Raw genomic sequence first — 20,174 nt, 5'->3', positions numbered from 1 at the left:
TTACGCGAAGCGGCTTCAGTAAAATATTAAAATTGCAAGAAAAGAAAAAAAAAAAAAGACGCAAGCAAGTAAATGCGGCGCTTCTACCAAAGGACACTTGCCATGGGTGCGCTATTTCTAACACTTACTAATCTCCTACCATAATTATTAGTATTTCTCTCAATTGCGAAATCATGCGCCTGTTCTGCTACACTATATATTTTAGGTGATACTACTGCACAACTAGCGTAACCGCACAACTAGTGCAAAGGGAGAACTGGTAGTTCACGTTGCTGGAGTAAATATATATATATATATATATATATATATATATATATATATATATATATATATATATATATATATATATGTATATATCACTTAATAATAGTGTTATCGTATAATGTGACATTATTGCCACTAGCTTCGATTGCCCAAACATATACATAATTGTAACGCATAATACATATCGCATATATGTTGTAATGTATAAAATTTCACGTACTAGATTAAGACGGTGCAACATGGGCATAGTAATATATTTTTCAAGGTAGAACGTGACCATTATTCCTGGGGTACTTGCGTAAGATTGTTAAATGAAGTAGGTTCCTAAAAACTTGAGTTATCGCCTTTGGGCCTCAACGTTCAAAAACTTCGATTACGCAGCCAATCGCTGATACCATGCGGCGATGCCTTAAATCCTGATTGATGTAATTTACTTTGATTGTAACCCGCTTTCTTAATTGAGCCATTTTGTTTATAACTTTCCATGAGCTTCTGCGCGCCGTTAGGCTCGGTGCTGCGGCGTTGGTCCAAGTAATCCAGCAACACCCTACTGCATCGCGCTGTTCAAGAGCTCACAACGAAAATGCTCACGAATAGGTGCAAGCCTGACGACCACTCCCTTCAATTTTGTAAAGAACAGACACAGAGAAAGATTGCTTCAACACAACAGCCAAAACGCTGCCAGAAATTTTAATCAAATTCTGGAGTTTTACGTGCGAAAACCACCATTCGCAAGATGCCGTTAACGGCATCATAATTTACTGTCTCGAGGATGGGTCAATATTGCTCACCAAGAATGAGCACGAAGACACAGGAATGATCTAATTGTGCACAGTAGCTGAAAATTTTGGCCGTAGATTCCGAGCTTTGCCTAACTACCTTCAACAGGAAAGACATTTTCTACAAGAAAATTTGTCGAAGCTTAGATATATAAACCCTCAATAACATCGGTACAACTGCAGCGACAAATTGTGAGAGGGAAACTAGTCATACATCTAACTGGAAGCACAAAGAAGCAAAAGGAGGCTCATATACAAAGGTTTGCATTTAAGAAAATTTGTGCAAGTCCTTGGTGATGGAACCGGAGACCAATGTCTCTCCTACCTCCCCTTTGGGGGCTTCCACTTAATTTTACAGCAACAACTTCGAAATCTTCAATATCTGTCTGCACCCATAAAAGTTAGCTACCACTTCTTTTGCCCGTTTTGCAGTAACGGCTTGTTAGTGAAAAATATAGGATGAATCTACACTATTCGAATTTCAAAAGAGCGTTTTGAGGGCGACTGTGCCATTTTGCTGACAATGGGCTTGACGATTCTCCTCTAAGGGGTAAGTAACTTATAAGCAAGTAACATTTTTTGTCTTAGTATTATTATACTCAAGTATCCTTAAACTCGAGAAATTATTATTACTCCACATAGTTGCATTTCTGCTGGGTTCCTAGCACGGAGCAAGAAACATTTAGGAGTGGAAACTCCGATGTTTGCGGCGACCAGAAAAGGTCACAAGCTTGCTGAGCCAATATCATGCTGGCGACGCCTGGCGGCCTGGAAACAAATTACCGCCGTTTCGGTTGCCAGGGCAACCGGTCGAGCGTGTTGCTCGCGTTCGGCCGCGCGCGCCTGACTTCTATTGAGGGCACGGAGGAAGTGGCCGGAGAGCGCGCCGGAGCCGCCTACCCGGGCGCTGCATTTTTTTTTCGCTGAAGATTCTACGACGCGCCGTATGGCGCCGCCACTGCATACGGCCCCATGGGCGCATACAATTGCGAACTTATCTGGTCGCCCGCGCTCGCTCGCGCTGACGGGAGTTTCACCTCCTAAATGTCTTCCTCCGTGGCTCCTAGTAACTTACTTTTTGAGTAATTTGTACGTTTTTGGCCCCTTGTTGCGTACGCGTGGTTCCCGCAATGTTTGCAGGAACTTCTCACACTGGGGAAAAAAGGAAAACACTATGTGAAAGTGCTCCCGCTGATCTAGGATGTGAGATGCACTATACGGCCGCAGTTGAGAATGCTAATAGAAGTCATCACACTGAAAGGGACCTTCTTCATATCTGGGGACACTTCGCCACCTATTGTCAGCCAACAAGTGCAAAGCTAAATAATGATGATGATTGCGCTGGGAAATGGAGCAGTGCAACGGGCCACCACACTCTACACCATACTGCGTAAGTTCTTTACGCAACTGTATATGTTTAAGCTTCCATTCCTTTAGCTATCATAAATGCATGATTACACCGTCCGGCAGCCATGTGCCAATTTTTAGTCGACGTCATTCTTGTTCTTCTCTATACTGATGCGCCACCAACCTACCGAGGACTTATTATGTACGCTATGGAAGCGTTTACTCTCTCATTACTGTCAGTCGAAGCCGCCCCTTGATGGATACTTGTGAATGTATACTCTGCCATTCTAACAAAACAAGGCCGACATGTCTCCTAGCGCAACTTGAAAAGCTCTTGATCAGGACATGACGCTGGTGGCAGGGCTCATCTCCATCGACAAACTTTGAGAATGTGGGGCTGTGCCTGATTCACGTATTCTCCAACGATGCGGAGGTCGAAGCTCTTTCCTCCTTGGATTTGCATAGCGCACAAGGGAATAACCACACAAAAAAAGGAGAACGTGACACACAGAGCGCTCCGCATGTCTTGTCGGTCTCTTTAAATTAAGGTCGTTTCCTCTGCGCTATGCAAGATGGTGATCCTGGACCAACAAGCCCAAAATTCCGCTGTCTTTCTTCGACTCCACAGAGTTGAGTACAGCGTCACCCCTCGGCTGAATCGGAAGCTGCGCTTCGCAAGAATTGCCGTAGAATATCAATGAACCGCAGTGACCACTTGCGCCGAAGGGCGCAGGTGCGCCTGTTCTCTCCAGTGGAGGCAGAGTGTGGAGAGGAGGAACGTCCTGGGTAAATGCCGATTGTCTAACAGATAGCGGAAATTTGGTCTTCCCCTACCCCTTTTCATTGTCCAAGCTCTCGTTCTCATATCGGGTCGTATCGAGGTCGACAAAACGTATTTTGTCCAAGTGTCGCGGGGCGTTGGCCTCCAGCGCTCATAGATAATAAAAAAAAATTGTAACCCTTATCTTGTTATCTTCGTATTTATCACCGACGTCTCAGTGCGCAGGGGCAATTATATTCCACCTAAGACCATAGCTGAGGTGCTTGAAAAAGACGTACATGAGATAGCCACTTGCGCGATGTGCGCCGAATGCCTATTGATAGTCATTGCGTTCTAACCTGTGAGGACTGGGAGATGTCACTGCGCTCCACGGACCCGGCGAAGCCGGGCTGCCAGCGTAGGGGATACGTTGAACGTGAACGCTTGAGCGCAGTGGGGTTGTGCGGGAGCCAAGGGGGCCTGAGAGATCCCTAATGCCTTTATTGACTTGTCAAAATAAAGCTTTTTTTTTCCTCCTCCTCTCTTTTGCCTATGGTTCTCTGATCATGATCGAGGAGTTATGAGACTTTGAAGAAACAAATTAACCATTCGGATTCAGTTGCATTATGTGATGAAGAAAATTATGGAGACCGCAAAATGGTGAAATAAACGAAATAAACGAAGCCAACTAAAATACTTATTTTTTTTTCATTTTATGCTGTGTGAACAGTGTCCTTGTTTTGTGGGATGAAATTTCTTGAAACATTGTAACTTCTATCTAATAATCTTACAGATACTACAATTGCCAACATATCGAATATCATCATACATAAATAAATTTCTTGAACAATTGTACCTCTACACGAGCTTTGTACTAGCCCTTTTATTATTGCTTTCTTTTTCGTAAGGTTGTCAGAACGCAACGGGCCGCAGCTGATATGAAATGCTAGTTTGATTTAGAAACTAAAACAAGAGCAAAAGCGAATAATAAAGAAGGCTGAGTCGCTTCGGACACTTTCATAACTGTTCGCGCAGCTGCTTCCTGCCAGTTATACATGTCCTTCAGCCAGCGACTGCTGATGTTCGCGGAGAGAGCAATGACTGCACAGAAGGGCCGCCGCAGCGCTCTCTGACAAAAAAAAATAAACAATTCAAAACTTCATGCCTCTCAAAGCCTCCACCCTAAATCCGCGCGACGGGCTGGCGCCATTGTCCCATAAAAGAAGAGCGGGTATCTTGTCACGTGACTAGACCCTTTCCTCTGACTTTAACATACCCTCACTTTTCCTGTGGCGCGCCGACGTTCTCTCCTTCGTTTCTGTCCCTCTTTCTTGTCACGTGATCACGACTGGTGCGTGTTTGGGTCTGCGCCGCCTCCTCCCCTCGGCCCCTTCTCGCAGTTCGCCGCTTTGCTTGTTTGCCCCAACCACCCGCCCCCATGGTCTCTCCGCTTCTACGTCAACCGCTCTCGCAACGTCCATGGCGCTCCTGTGTTGTACGGCCGATGTATCGTGCAGGACATGAATGAAGACTGCCCAACTTTCTTGGCCTGGTGCAGTGTCATCTACGTTGACGGGTGTGCGGCCATGCTGTGAGGAAAACAACCGCTGGAAGCGTTTTGTCGTCTGCTATAAACGTCGCACGGAAGCCCTGCGTCGCCATCACTGCGGTGTGTCGTCTGTTAGCCGACCGAGGAAGCCCCGCTTTCTTTCCTCCTCTGCAGCCGTGGTGCGCCACCACCGCCCATGGCAGATTAGCGTTTCTGCGAAAAATAGGTGCGCTACGCCGTCCAAACATGAATACTCGCGGAGTGCGCGCCGACGTCTGTATGTGGCGTGATCGCGAGTTTTCTCATCGGCTGCTTGGGTCGCGTCGTCTGGAGAAGTGCTGACGTTACCTGTCACCGTTGGTTTCCGAGTGATTGTTAACCTGATTTGTTATGTTCTTCCTATGAAATGCAACGTGAGCTCGCAGCTTTCATGGTTCGCTGAAGAGGCTCCGATTGATGCTACCTACGCCCCCCGGGCTGACAGACGCACATCGCATCTGCGCAAGAAAATAATATCCAGGAAACGGAAGCTTCACGGGCGAGATACTGTGCTCAGTGAGGTGAGTCGACGTTACGGAATACCGTTAGCGCTACCACTGTTGTGCTAACAGACGGAGAACGCGGTTTCCCCTGTGTGAATCTGGGGCTATTGTTATGGAAATGCCGGATTCGTTCTACTTTCGTGCACCTGCGCAGCCCACCGCGCATTATCATTGCATGTAACCCATGGCAACAATACAAACAACCAGGCGCGTTGTCGAGTGCTAACCCCGGTGTTGGTGTAAATTTTGGCCTGAATGAGTTGTACAAGGGGGGCGTACAGTGCCGAAGCGCAATTTCGAAGGATAAACGTAAAAATAGGCCTTTGTGCGGGAAAACATTCCGGATTGAAGCTATGAACCGTGTGCGGGTGTTTACCGAGCCTCTGTAAACGCCCCCATTCAATCCCACCGTACTTGTTATTCGTCTAAGCGGGGCGGGGGGCTTTGCCCAAGGACGCAAAAGCTTTGCATTCTTTTGGTGACTTTCTTATTTAGCCCATGAACGCGAGGTGGCCCCAAGAGGAGCCTGCATTGATCGACCATTGCGCTTGTTTTTCAATAATTGTAGTCAGAGGCAGGCGCATGTAAACTTCTCCGAATACGAATGGAATAGTAAATATTCAACAGTGAAAGCGAGACGTGTGTACTTACAGCAGGAATATTTACTTCAGCTTAATTAGGTGCCATGTTTGCACTGCCTAGTGGGAGAAGGCCACTGAATATCGGGGACAAAGGATCGGTTTTCAACAGAAGATCATTAATTGTAATAAAAAAACTGCACAAATAGTCTCTAAACGATAAATTGTGGCGTTTAGCGTCCTAAAACCGCGATTTGACTATGGTGCCCGCCGTTTAGGGGGTCCCCGGCTTAATTTTGACCACCAGGGAATCTTTGACGGGCCCCCAATGCACGGGACACGGGCGTTTTTGCATTTTGCTCCCGTCGAAATGCGGCCGCGATTCGAACCCGCTACCTCGTGCTTAGCAGCGGAACACCATCCCTGCTAAACTAACGCGGCGGGTTTGGCCTCTAAACAGCTTGAGGGACTGGTTGTAAAGAAGGTATGAAATGAATTATAGCTGTTTTGTCACTAATTTATAAAAACGCGAAATAAATGTTAGCAGAAAAACAGATCACAAGCTGTGGAAAAAAATTGAAAAAGCTGCCGAAGGATTTGTGTGCCGTAGACACATGCAGTTGTTCCCGTTGCAAGGAAAACATCACCGGCTGTAACGTAATAGATAAAATTATTACATGGCTATACAGCCTAAAACACTTGAATGGCAGACTGCAAGCAAGAATTGCAGTTTGTCATGTAGGTTTCCGTCGCGAAACCGAAAACAAAGCTTTAAATTACCCATTTTGTTTCTGCATTGCTCCGAAAAACTTATCACACTTAACATAACTTGTGATAAAAAACATGGGCATGGGCAGGACATGTAATGAGGAGGGAAGATAACCGATGATCATTAAGGGTTACGGACTGGATTCCAAGGGAAGGGAAGCGTAGCAGGGGGCAGCAGAAAGTTAGGTGGGCGGATGAGATTAAGAAGTTTGCAGGGACAACATGGCCACAATTAATACATGACCGGGGTTGTTGAAGTATGGGAGAGGCCTTTGCCCTGCAGTGGGCGTAACCAGGCTGATGATGAAGATGACTTTGTTTAGCAGGCTCATATAGTTCGTTGTTGCGAAATGATTGTTTTCGAATATTCGAAGTTGAATACTAAACATTTCCTTTTCGAATACGAATACTAAGTGTGTAGGTTTTTTATTCCTATTCAAAACTTCTAATCTTCGCCCGGCCCTTATAGTCTAACGTAACCTTCAGCGACACCGTGGCAGTGTCTTGACATTTTTTGCCCCGGGGAAATGCAATCCTTTCGTACGATCCAGCAAACAAACTTGCTCTTCTGTCAGTCTCAGTTACAGTGAGCGACAGCTGGCGTACTTTCTCAACAGGGGGTGAGCAAGGAATGTCTCGGTCTATGGGACTTAATTGTCTTCGTCAGAGCTACAAATTACGAACGCAGCACCCTCCCCTTCGTTGTCGTAACCTTGACTCAAGTCGGAGGCATCTCTTGTTCGATAACTATTGGTTACTTCAGTTGAGTTCATCTTGTAAATCTGTGCTGTTTGAAGTTCTCAACGACGAACAGTCTTTTATTCTTGCAGTCGCGGGTCAGAGCGTAGCTGTATGCTAAACAAAATGTTCAATTTTGTGAATTGCCTGTAGTAATTATGTCGAGCGTACAATTTACAGGTATGTTTGTATTGCGGCGTTCTGACTCTGACCCATTGGGTTCATGTTATCGTTCATGTTAGTTCAGCGCTCATGTCGCGGTTACATCATACCAAGTATTGTTTGCTTTTATGTGTATTTTGTTCGGCATATTTGCAGGCTACCGCGTGCCAGTCTGATGGCTGTTTTATAACTAAAACTTTGATATTTCTAGGTAGGGCTTAGCGGAAGCATGCACAGTTTCCTATGTTCGTTTGTTTTGGTGTGCCAAACAGTGCACCTTTCTTTTATTTTTTTACAATGTGGCCACGTTGCGGCCTGAAACACTAAATTTTTTTAGTAAAATGTCGGTAAATAATGGTGATGACATGATCGGAATTTTGTCATTTTGTTTTAATTGCTCCTATAAGTCTTCCTAATTGTTTCTGAATCCGTTGCCATAAATTGACGCCGGCGGTGCCGCTTGATCACAAAACTGGCGGAAGAACATACACGCCATATGCAAAGAAAAAAAAAAAAAAACACACGAGAGCTCATCTTTCTGTTTTTTGTTTGTGTCTCTGCCATTTAAATTTGCTTCCAGTTGCCGTAGTCAGACAGTTTCGTTTCTTGTCATATTTTCATTCCGTCTATTTCAACAGCCTATTTCTGGATGCTGCATCCTTTTCAAGGTGAGCGCTACTCATGGTCTCTGCAAAGAATATATATTTCATTCATGACGCTTGGGAGAGGGTTGGATGGCAATCCGTGAGCAGAGTTGAAGCGCGAAATTGATACAGGGGACAGGGAGCCAGACAAGCGCTAAATCCCAGCTGTATTTATGCGTTGAAATAACACGTGGTACATTGGCTCCATGAAGAAACCAGGAAAAAACGTGAAAAGGCGGAAGAAACAACCAGAAGCGTACAACGGCTCTGAACTACCGCGCAGCATCTGTGTTCGAATTATCCAACAACGCGGCCTTTACACACGAACCCTGCGCAGTTCGACTTTATTTAAAACGAAGCCGTCTGTGGCTAGGACCTCTGGATTTCTAGGCGTCCGTCTCGTTTACAGAAAACCCAGTGGCCCGACCCCAGCGGGAGTGCAGGGCCAGGAGCAATGGCTCGTTACCCCGTGAGGCAGAGGCGGGACACGAACATACAGCACAGCTTTCGTTTCAATACGAAGTGCACAAATAAAAAAAAAGTTCACCGACGATTACGGGACTCCCTAATGCTTAATTTGAGCGCACCTCTATGCGTGTTTTCGTTTCGCAACTTGTCGGCTGGCGCGGACAATCTGTCTCGCGTGACACGTTGCAAACGGAGAAAAAAGTTGCGAAACAACACTGAAGCACAGCGGCTAGCAGAATCGGCGATCGTCGGAAATGTGTGCGGGTCAAGCGCGTTGGGCTTTTATACATGGCTCGTCGAACGTTCTAGGTTAATCGCTGGTGCCCGTGTGGCTTCAAGAAAGTACTACGTCATTCGTGTCGTGCATGCAAATTATATAAAAGCTTTGGGGACAGCAGCCAACGAATAGAACTATTCATAACATTCGAGAAACTTCTGATACATGCAAGCGCGTCGGCCGTCGAGGGATAGCGTTTAGCATTTGTTAGCCGATGGGAAGCAGCTACCGAAGAAAGATAAAAGAAGTGAACAGACGACGCGCGGTATACTCTGGCGCCATCTCGTAGCGATCCTCGCAGAGCACTTACTTCCTGCGTTGCACCATTGTGCGCGACACCAGGCGGCGCTACGCTATTGTCTTTCATGCTTCGCTGTTGTGCTCGTTCGCTCGGTTACGCCGCCAACGCCGACGCTCGTCGCAGGAACGCGCATTTGAGAGTTGCGCTCTAAAAAAGCCCTGAAATCGCATGATTAATGACGAGGCGCGCGCACATCCGCGTTGATCAACGTATGTAGCAGCCAATGCCTCGCCCGAGGCCGTTGTCGGAGATTTTCACGTAGACGTCTCAATACCGGTAACAAAAGCAGTGGTTCATCCACTTTGTCGGAGAGTGTGGTCTCACTTACTTCAACGATCCGATTCAACTAACTACCGTACACGGATCATGCATCGACTCAACTTTGGTGACAAACATTTCTGAAGAACGAAAAACATCTGTGTTTATCATAGCGACCACGAAACCGTTATAGCAGTAATTTCAAAGTAATAAATAAAGTAAAAGCTTTGTAAACTGCATTGAAGCGTGTGCGTGATACATATCACTTTGAAAAGCAATGTCCGTAATGGGCGCACATTATGGGATCAGTGTTTGACAAGTTGCCCTACATTAGGCGCAACATATGTACAGCTTTGCTGACCAGCCGCCTTTATAGGGTTGAATTGACGGCGATTTCTTGGGCTTCGAAGATATCTTTCATGGTCTGCCTTGGAGATCTGTGCATTACCGAACTTTTTTGAAAGTCGGGTTGGCGTCCGCATGCGAGGGAGTGGGCTGCCAGGTGGGCATCAGACAAGAATTCTGTCTGTCTGTCTGTCTGTCTGTCTGTCTGTCTGTCTGTCTGTCTGTCTGTCTGTCTGTCTGTCTGTCTGTCTGTCTGTTTGTCTGTTCTTATAACACCGACTCTGTGGTCCAAGCTGTCTACGAGCTTGGGCCTCTAGTGAGCGAGTGCGTGAATAAACTTTTATTGGGTCCAGCAGAACTCGATGAAACGAGCACCCGGCTAATCCCACGACGGGACTGACAGGTATAGCCTGCCGGCCCGATCCCTTGGGCCACTAGGAATGTGCTCGTGGTCGCGATGCCTTCGCGGTCGATCCATCATCGGAATTCCAGCTTCCTGATCAGACTCTGGTCATACCGTCGTCGTCACGCAATCTACGCCTACATAGTGATCTAAGTTGTCTGATAGGTTGAGCAACTAGGTTCTAGCCTAGTGGCTAGCCACTAGTCTATAGCTTGTGGTTCTGATGCCGCCTTGGTTGTTTCGTCGTTCCCATTCCAGCTTTGTCGTCCGACTCTCGTCATGCTATCGTTTTACAGCCGTAATGAAATCGTTGTCACATCGTCACTCCAGCTTCGTCTTCCGATCTTGTCATGCCTTCGTCGTTCCACCATTATCGTCACACAGGCTTCACTATGGAGTCATCAGCATGCCATTGTCGTCATCCAGTTGTCCTTATACGGTTCTCATTTCATTCTCGTCACTACGTCGTCGTCTTCACACAGTTGTGATGCCGTCGCGGTCATTTCGCCTTCGTCCTTCTAACTTCGTCACCCGACTCTCATAATGGCGTCGTAGTCAAGCCATCTTCGTCGTGCCGTCGTAGTCCCGCCGTCGTTTTACTGTCGTCACTCGAGTGAAGTCATTCCATTTTCGTTACGCCGTCGTTGTCATACCACCTTCGTCGTTCCATCGACGTCAGTTCTACATCGTCGTTCTAGCATAATCGTGGCTGTCGTCATTCAGTCGTGATTATGCCGCCGTTGCGATCCCATCGTAGTCACTATGTCGTCATCAGAATTCGCGTTCACGCATCCGTTGTCATACCACCGTTACCATGCAGTCGTGGTCGTGCGTTCACTAAGGGAGTGAACAAACACTGGCTATCTTATTCGTGAGTCGCCTGCGTTCACAGACCTCGCTTATGCTGAGAAATCCCCTGTGCTATGTGTTTTTTTTTTCTATACGGACTCGATGGCGCATACGCAGTTCATGTAATACCAGAGAAACAGTTGGAAGGTTATTTAACGTCTTCCTGAAACCTATGAAAGACAGTAGAGAGCTTTAGGTTAGGGGATGCAAGCCGCACCCGAGCTTTGGGGGACGCAAACTCCATTGTGGGTCCTTCGCGCTCTTTTGTGCTCGCTTTGGTTTCCTTTGCACGCCGCGGGTAGTTTGCATCTCCCAACGCTTTCGTTCCCTAACGTAAAGCTCTCTGGTCTTTTTGGGTGAGTTAGGGGTGACAAGGGGGTGGAGTTGCGGCGCACGACATGCTGTCGCGTCACCCCTCGTGTGAAGGGAGTAGAAGGAGCGCCTGCCTGCTTGAGTTTTCGACTGAACCGGCTTCTGGATCGGCCCTTGTTTGGATGCATGAGAGCCTGTTACTTCATTGTCAGTACATTCCAGGATCTTACATCACAAAACTATGATCTGATTGTCAGGACCACGGGAGTGGGAGGGGGGGGGGGGGGGAGAAACGTTTGTGGCGTATTGATTACAGTATTGTGTTTCTATGCAAGATGTGCCCTGTTTAACTAGGCTGACTCGCCAGTTCCTATTGGCGGCCGGCAGTGGGGAGCACACGCCACCGAATGAGTCTAATGAAGTGAGCGAAAAAAAAAGTGATTGAAAAGACGCCGTTAAACGAGTATGATATCACATACTTTCTATAGTCACGAAAAAAAGACAGGTTTACAGGGTAGCGCGAAGGTAGCCGCCCCTCTGATAACAACAGAGGCTTCCATAGGACTTCCCAAGCGCCACTGCTTTAGCTTTCACAGCGTTGAGAAACACTTGAACCGCGTTTAACATTGTCAGTAAAACGTGTTCTTGGGGTGAGTTGGTCACTTATTTCAGGCATAACAGCAGCGCCAAAAACACACACACAAAAGAAAGGAACACTGACAGACATGGACAAACAGCGATTGTGCGTGTCTGTTTAAGATTGTGGTGCGATTTGTCGCGACATCTTTTTTTCTTGTCGGGCAGTTTGCGATAGTTTAATCGTCGTGCCAACAAGACCGGCCTGCCACAATTTTCGAATCGTTTTCGCAGATTTCATCGGTGCGGGTGGCTCGAAGTTTTCAAAGCTCACAAATGGGCCAAATGAATCACTAGCAGGATTATGTTAGTCGCTGCGTGGCACAAGTAACCTGGCAAGCAGTTTCGCATATACACGCGTTTCGCTGTCAAAACATTGCGATATTGTGGGTTGGTGGCTCTTTTGACTGATGTTGCATGTACCGATAGCCTGCCAAACAGCGCGCTAGTGTAAACGAACGAATATACAAATGTTAATTTTCCATTATGTCAAAATTAGCTTACAACCGCGGGAAGACATGACTGCAGCATATGCGCATCTGAAACCAGCTACGATAGAGCATGTACTAATGAGAAATTAAAATTGGTTGCCGAAGTTTCACTACTGAACGGGTGCGATGTCACTATTTTCATTTTCAGCTCCTGTGGCGGTCGCATTACCCTAATGCTGGTCGATATTGGATCTTGCCGTTGAGTGCGGGAGTTGACCGACGTTGAGGAGGATCTTGAGAAGGTTTATTTACATTATTTATAGTAATAATACACAGCAATGAAGAGACATCAAGTCATCTACGGCCGGCAGCAAATCGGACGCTGCGGCCCGTGGCAAATAGAACGACAAAATGAATGAATGAAGGAATAAATGTCTCTGCTCCCTGTCTCTCGCTTTTAACCCCTTCGGTCTCTCGGGGTCACGTCATTTTCGGTCACTCGTCGAGCCCGTTCAGGTGTCGTCATTTTCCTCCAATGTCAGGCGCCCATGCAAGTGCCGTCACATTCGGCAGATGGGGTCACTCTAAGGGCTCCACTGTCGGACGGGAGACTTACCACCGGCGTTGCCTTGGTGTTGCCTTCCCGCCTGAAAGCGCTCACATGGAGGAGACGGGTTGTTTTCGAACGACCTTTCAAAGCTGCAAAACAGCTTTGCTTGAGACCAAGATCAACTCCCTGCAACCGTTCTAGGCTCCTGTAGCACTTTCGGGAAGAGTTTAGCAGGGGTGGTGACACTAGCTCTACGTGTGGCACCTGAGGCGGGGGTCGCCAACTTGTTTGACAGGCCCGGGAACGGGGTAGACGCGCTCCTGCGCACCCTAATTGGAATGCGACGGCGATTGGATGTGGTCGGGGAACTCGAGTGACGCCAGGGAAAGGGTCCGTATCCAACATGGACCTTGTGGGATAACGTCGTGCGGTGCAGTGCATAAAAGTGTACCTACACTAATCTCTGAACTGCATGTATATAGCGTAAATATTCGGCGGTCACAATATTGTTACGGGAGGATTGAAGGAGAAAGAGGTTCGCGCGTCGTACGCAGTTTCCCTGAACCACGTCCTGCTTCTGACGTGCGCTGCTTCGAAGGCCTGTGTTCTTACTTGCGCCGTTTCGTCAAACACTTCCCCGGCGTTGCTCGGCCTTTGACAGATCTTCTAAAGAACACGTCATTCTCATGGGGCCCCGAGCAGGCTCACGCGTTTGCCGCTCTTATCGGGTTCCTGACCACCCCTTCCACATTTGCTCACTTTGATCCATCTGCACCGACCGAAGTCCACACTGACGCACGCGGCCATGACATCGGCGCTGTTCTGGCCCAACAACAGAATGGTACCGAGTGTGTGATAGCTTGCGCCAGCCACCTGCTGTCACCTGCCGAGAGAAATTACTCCATCACCGAGCGGGAGTGCTTGGCTTTAGTTTTGACTGTGGCCTAGTTGCGACCATATTTGTACGGTCGCACGTTTTCGGTCGTCACAGACCATCACGCAATCTGCTGGCTGTCGTCCCTTCGGGACCCGACTGGACGGCTTGGTCGCGGGGCTTTGCGGCTCCAGGAAGTTTCCTTTAGTGTCCATTACAAGACTGGACGCCTCCCCAAGGACGGTGACTGCCTCTCGCGTCACACCGTGGATCCTCCCGATCCTGTTGCGCATGATCCGGTGACCTGCGTGATGGCTTTGACTGACATGACCGACATGCGCGCTGAACACCGCGACGCATCCTTACAGTCCATCATCGCCAGAGATCAATCTGGCCGCACCGACGGCACGTGCTGCATGTTCGTGCTGCATGACGCTATCCTCTACCGCCGCAGTATCAACCTTGACGGCCCTTAGTTGCTCCTTGTCCTTCCTCGTCATCTGCGATCCGTCGTTCTCGAACAACTTCACGATGCACCGACGGCGGGATACCTTGGAGTCCTGCGTACATACGACCGCGTACGACGCCGGTTCTTCTGACCGGGTCCCTATCGCTCTGTGCGTCGTTATATCGTAACTTGCGGATTGTGTCAGCGCCGGAAGAAACCTCCACTGGCACCTGTCGGACGACTCCATCCTATTGAGGTTCCTTCTGAACCGTTCTTTCGCGTAGGGCTTGACCTGGTTGGCCCTTTTCCGACGACGACTAGAGGGAATAAGTGGATCGCCGTCACTTCTGGTTACGCGACACGCTACGCGATAACAAAGGCGTTGCCTACTGGTTGCGCAACAGACGTCGCCGATTTTCTCCTCCCCGACGTCATTCTCCACCACGGTGCACCTCGACAGTTACTTAAAGACCGCAGCCGCTCGTTCTTATCTCGAGTTGTCGACGACCTCATCCGCTCTTGTGCCACTGAGCACAAGCTGTCCATCGTCTACCACCCACAAACGAACGGTCTTACGGAACGTCTCAACCGAACAGTGAGAGATACTATCGATGTACCTCTCTAACGATCACCGCGACTGGGACGCCACGCTAGCTTACGTGATGTTCGCGTATAACTCGTCCCGACATGACACCGCAGGGTATTCGCCCTTTTACTTTTGTATGGTCGCTACCCCACATTGCCGTTTGACACCATCCTCCCTTGTGTGCCGCGTGTTGCAACTCAGTACGCTCGTGAAGTCATCAACCGCGCTCACATGGCACGTCAAGTCGCCCGATCTCGTTTATTAGCCTCGCAGCATATACAAAAAAAGTGTTACGACCGCTGCCATCGTTATTTTAAGTTGGCACCAGGTGCTTGGGTGCTGCTCTGGTCACCATGTCGTCGGGTTGCCTTCTCCCAGAAGCTTCTCTCTCGCTACACAGGGTCTTATGAAGTCCTACGCCAAGTTAACGACGTAAATTACGAGATATCGCCGCTACACTTTGATGCATCCTCAAGTGACACGCCTGTTGACGTCGCGCACGTCTCGCGGCTGAAGCCATGCTTCGCTCGCAATTCTTCGCCTACCATGCGCCTAGATGGCGCTTCGCCACCCGGGGGTCCTGTTAAGGAAGGATGAAAGAAGAAAGAGGAAGAAGATCGGAGACGCTGGCTGCTGCGTGTTCTTGGTGATCAGGCATCGAAAGTGCTCTGACTCGACCTGTATATATATTGTAAATATAGTCTTTCTATACTCACAACATCCCCGTAACAATATGTCGCGTTGGGGAAAGGAGGGAGGGGTGATGGCATGCATTTATCTACATTGTTGCATCACGCACTCTTTACTAACAATAATGTACCTTTAGACGCTTCACACAAGCAGCAACAAACTATAGGAGCAGCAGGAACTGACATTCTTTCTTTTTTTTTCGGATCACAGTGAGTTTCATCAGCGCTTTTCCTGCTACCGATTTTGCCGGCTCCATGAACTTATCCGAATAAAACGGCAATCTTGTACCGGTCCATTTTTAAGCATGTTCAAAACGTATTCAAGAACAAAATTGATTTTGCATCAAACTAGAGACAGCATTCGTAAAATTGTCGAATGAGCCCAAATTTGCAAACTTTACGAGAAATTCGGGGAGTTGCTAGGTGTGTCGCAGGAAATAAACTAATGGTTATTCTGTACTCAGTCCAGGTCGTTGTCTTTTCCTTATTGTCGCTCATATCGACTGAGAGTTATACAACCCGCTACGGTGACTTAGCGTGGCTATAGTGTTGCGCTGCTAAGCACGACACGCGTCCAGAGATAATTCATCCAAGTAATTGCCTCTCCCTAATTGTCGCCAATGTCGAATAAGAGCTATATCACCCGTCATCGATCTAGCGGCTATGGTTGGCTGATAAGCACCGCTAATAACCACGCGTGGTCTCGGGTCAGACGTCGGCCGCGGCGGGCCCATTTCGGTGGGGACGAAATACAAGCATTGGCCGTGTGTCGTTCATTTGGTGCACGTTAAAGATTCTCAGGTTGTCAGAATTTCTGATCCAGTGCTGCGTGCGTCATAATCATATCGTAGTTTTGGTGCGTGTAACAGCAGAATTAAAAGAACTACACTACGTCAGTTTTGCCGCGTGGTTTGCCGCAGGATCACCTAGAGTTAACGGGATTTCTTTTAAGCCGTTCAATGGTTTGCTTTGCCGGTTAGCCTGTTGCAGCACGTCCGCGTTTTGCAGCTTCAATACCCATGTCCTGCAGCCTTTTCCTTGAGATTCCTTAGCGCGCATGAAAATGACCCTCAACGGCACTCCCGAATAGTTGTGTTTCGAAGTGCGCCCCTTCGAGCGAGCGCGTCGCGGCATCCTTGCGCACAGCCCAGTAAAAGTGCGTTGCGCGAACATCACCTGAAAAGTTGAAGCTAAACGTATCTGAGGATGCAGGAAACGGCAACAAAAGGTTCTTTTACCCAATTCAGTGCAATGACATGGCACGCCGTTTCAGGCAACCTTTCACTACCGCGATACAAAAGAAAGTTTTGCGTTTCTTGTCTCAGCCATGTTATTGCAGCTTTATGGGCAGCCACCTGGCATCAAGACAGGGAAGGCTAAACAATGCGACTTGCAGCCAACTGTCGATTCAGTTCACCTACAAACAACGAAACACAGCATTCGCGTATCTACAGCATGTGTGTGCCGGCTGGCGCTTGGAAGCACTATGCCGCTGACGAACCACGTGAGCATTTGGGAGAGCAGGCGGTGCGGGGAAAAGGAATGCCATACTCTGAAACTTGATTTATTTAGTGGCTAATATTTTGGAACTTTCGCAAGTAATATTTCGTAACTAATAGGTTATATTTTCAAGTTATTATTTCAACGTTTCCATCATGCGCTAATCGAACTTAAAACATTTCACTAAGACAGTATGAACGCTAAAAAAAAAATATAACCTCCGATTGCTTGATTTTATTTGCATGAACTCAAACATTCGAACAGCAGTTAGCAAAATTTGTATGCGGGGTGAGGTCCAAATTAATCTCACACCATTCGCTTCCCCGAATGAGCCTTGTAAAAAAAAAAGAAGAAAAAAACATGATACCGGCACTCGGCACAAAACAATTTGAACAAACTCGGACTTTGCAGATTAACCGTGTCGGATCCGATGGCAGTCTGTATAACAATCGGCATTGCAGAAATGGCGACTTCAATCTATATACCTAGGAGAATGCAGCCGTATGTGTTTCTTGTGGTGTTCACTCTCGTTCGAAGCACTTATACGCAAAGCGTTGTTTTCTCAGTCAGATATGGAGACACGCTGGCGCGCTTTTTCTGCACGACCACACGCGACGTCAGAATCAGGATTTCATCCTCTTAAGGATCCAATTTGGATTTATGAAATCAATTTAGGATGCCGCAAAATGACGACATGCTATGAGTATGAGACGTTAACTTGATGTTAACGAGGTGTTTCGAAATGGGGCAATGTTGACTTCTTAATTCACCTATAAAACTTCTCCAAACATTGTAAGGTGACACCCTCTCTCCAGCTGAGAACAGGCATTAGCGCCTGCACAGCGTCGCCTCCAAGAGCGCCGCCGCATGCCTTTTTGCCGCGTGCGATTTGGTTTGCGAAATATATGTGCGGGTGCCTCATTCGCCATTGTTTCTGCAACTAAGTGATCTCTGGCATAAAACTGACGTCGTGACGCTTCTAGAGAGCTAGCACGACGCCTTACGTTAGATGTCATCGTTACATTGAACGTTTTTTCTAAGTGCATATACTACATCTCTCGCTTTAGGAGGAGTCATGTTACCCTTCAAGAATCGAGTGTCGGCCAGGACCATCAACGCCGTGCTCCTGGTGATGTGCCTGTGCCTCGGCTTGATCGTCATGACCGGATTCTCGTGCCGCAGCTTCCGGTACGAGGTGCGGATCTCCGGCAGGCAGGATTCCCCTCTGATAGCCTTTGGGCTGTTGGGCGTCTCGTCGCACAGCGAGTGAGTGGACAATGCTAATCGACAGCTGTCTTCGGCCAAAGAGGTTTCATTCGTTTTTTTTTAATACGTTAACATCAGGAGTGTCAAAGAAAAAAAGAGTGTATGCGTAGTGTTGGAAGCCAGGCACGAGGTCGATGTCGATATATATATACATATATATGATATGTACAGTCAAATCATAAGAAGCCAACAAACAATTACACGAAGGAAGCATAAGGGAAACATGTCGTAGTTCCTAATTTAACAAAGAAATTATAAATAAATAGAAAGGAAAGTGCGTGAAGAATCAACTGACCGGCAGGTGGGATACGAACTAACGTCTTCGAATTACGCCTGCGATGCTCCTACTAAATGAGCAGAGAGAAATGAGAGAATCGGCAGAGATAGCCTTTTCATTGTGTTTGTGTCAGTGTTTGTAGGCACGTGCATCGATCATTATTTCCGGAGCAATCTTGCATACATGGTGCAAGAGAAAGCTACGCATTCCCTTCCTCCTCTTTCCCGCTGCATAAGAAGTGCGAAATGGTCAAGGAGTAGTGAAACTAAGTGTATCAGCCATTAGTGTAAAGGCGAATTTTGAGATAGAAACGAAACCTCTTACGACACATAGTGCAATTCCATAGCGTCAGATGGATTAGCTGATGGTTTGCATTACTTTCGAGACACATGGTGGTGTTATGGTGGCTAATAAACCAGTTGTCACTAACTAACTTTTTGATCACACATTTTAAATCATACCTGTAGATAGCCCATTTACAGCGGAGTGAGAGTAGTCACGTACGTCTAGCAGAAATCATGTGCTCGGCCTTAGTGTTTACAAATACGTCCTCGAAAGCTGTGACGAAATGTGTAAATGCTCGCGTTAACGCTTACAAGGTGTATTTTTTTGCAGAGTGTTGTTCAATCTGAACTGCAACGGGTGCGAAAGTGGCGGGAACCTATATCGATGACCATGATGCCCGTGACGTCACGGCGGCGCCACGGGCACTGGGAATCTTGGCACGAAACCGGAAATATGTTGTACCGTCATTTCCTGTGGCAATAGCCAGTATGTTTCGCCACAGAAACCCAGCAACCATAGAAGGATTATTTTGAGTGCGTAGACGGTCCTATGTCGTCATCTTAATCGGTGGATATGGTCTTTTTATAGAGTTGCCTCTACGTTTCAGTTCGACGGAAGCGCCCCCTGCCCTGAGAAACCAGGGAAACCCATCATCCGCGGGCGCGAAGACTTTCGACCCTACAATGTTGATTGGTGAGAATGGTTTACGCTTCTCGAGTCCTGGTTTGTTTCGACGTGTGGCTTCGTTCTAATTATGCACTACGCGTTCGAAAGCTGCTCACGCAGCGTACGTTCGTCGATTATCCGTCGATTTCATTGAAAACATCTTTATTTGCTGGATATTCGTAGAACTCGTGGTTGGGCCGCCTAGTCCGGTAGTCCACTGCTTATTGCTGATGCGCTCGCCCTCCCCACCAGCCAGTGCTGACGGTCAGGATCATCGCTGAGCAGAATAGCCTCCCACTGCTCTTCTGAGGGATTTGGAATGGGGTCCACTATGGGATTAAATTGGCATGCCCACATTCGTCGAGTAAAGGCTGTTTTGTCCTGCTTGTAAAACCGTTTGGCGAAAGTGCTGATTTCTACAATTTTAGTTCTTTGTCATAAAGGGTGGTATAATGCGTAGACGCTTAACGCAGCACCAGACGGTGTACGCTGTGGAGGACCAATCAGCAGAGCTAGTAGCGGCATCTTCTGACACTGTATGCGAATGGCGCACGCGAGTTAAATATTTATGAACTACTGTGCTACGCGCCCCTTCTTCTTAGCCGATTTATAACACGTAACG

The 20,174-nt window shown here is 47.6% G+C and overlaps 1 protein-coding gene across 1 annotated transcript in view; it reads left to right on the top strand.

Moving 5' to 3' along the window:
* Positions 1-4,007: 4,007 nt before the first annotated feature.
* LOC126544659 (alpha-(1,6)-fucosyltransferase-like) overlaps positions 4,008-20,174 on the top strand; it is a 40,116-nt gene continuing 23,949 nt past the window's right edge. The window contains exons 1-3 of the mRNA XM_050192106.3: positions 4,008-5,259; positions 18,126-18,324; positions 19,494-19,579. Coding sequence (XP_050048063.1) covers positions 18,134-18,324; positions 19,494-19,579 — 277 coding nt within the window. The 5' untranslated portion in view covers positions 4,008-5,259; positions 18,126-18,133. The remainder of the gene's footprint in view (positions 5,260-18,125; positions 18,325-19,493; positions 19,580-20,174) is intronic.

This window comes from Dermacentor andersoni, chromosome 10 (assembly GCF_023375885.2).
Source record: "Dermacentor andersoni chromosome 10, qqDerAnde1_hic_scaffold, whole genome shotgun sequence".
Classification (NCBI taxonomy): Eukaryota; Metazoa; Arthropoda; class Arachnida; order Ixodida; family Ixodidae; genus Dermacentor; species Dermacentor andersoni.
The sequence above is the reverse complement of the archived record's forward strand: the minus strand, read 5'-3'. Positions and strand labels throughout refer to the sequence as shown.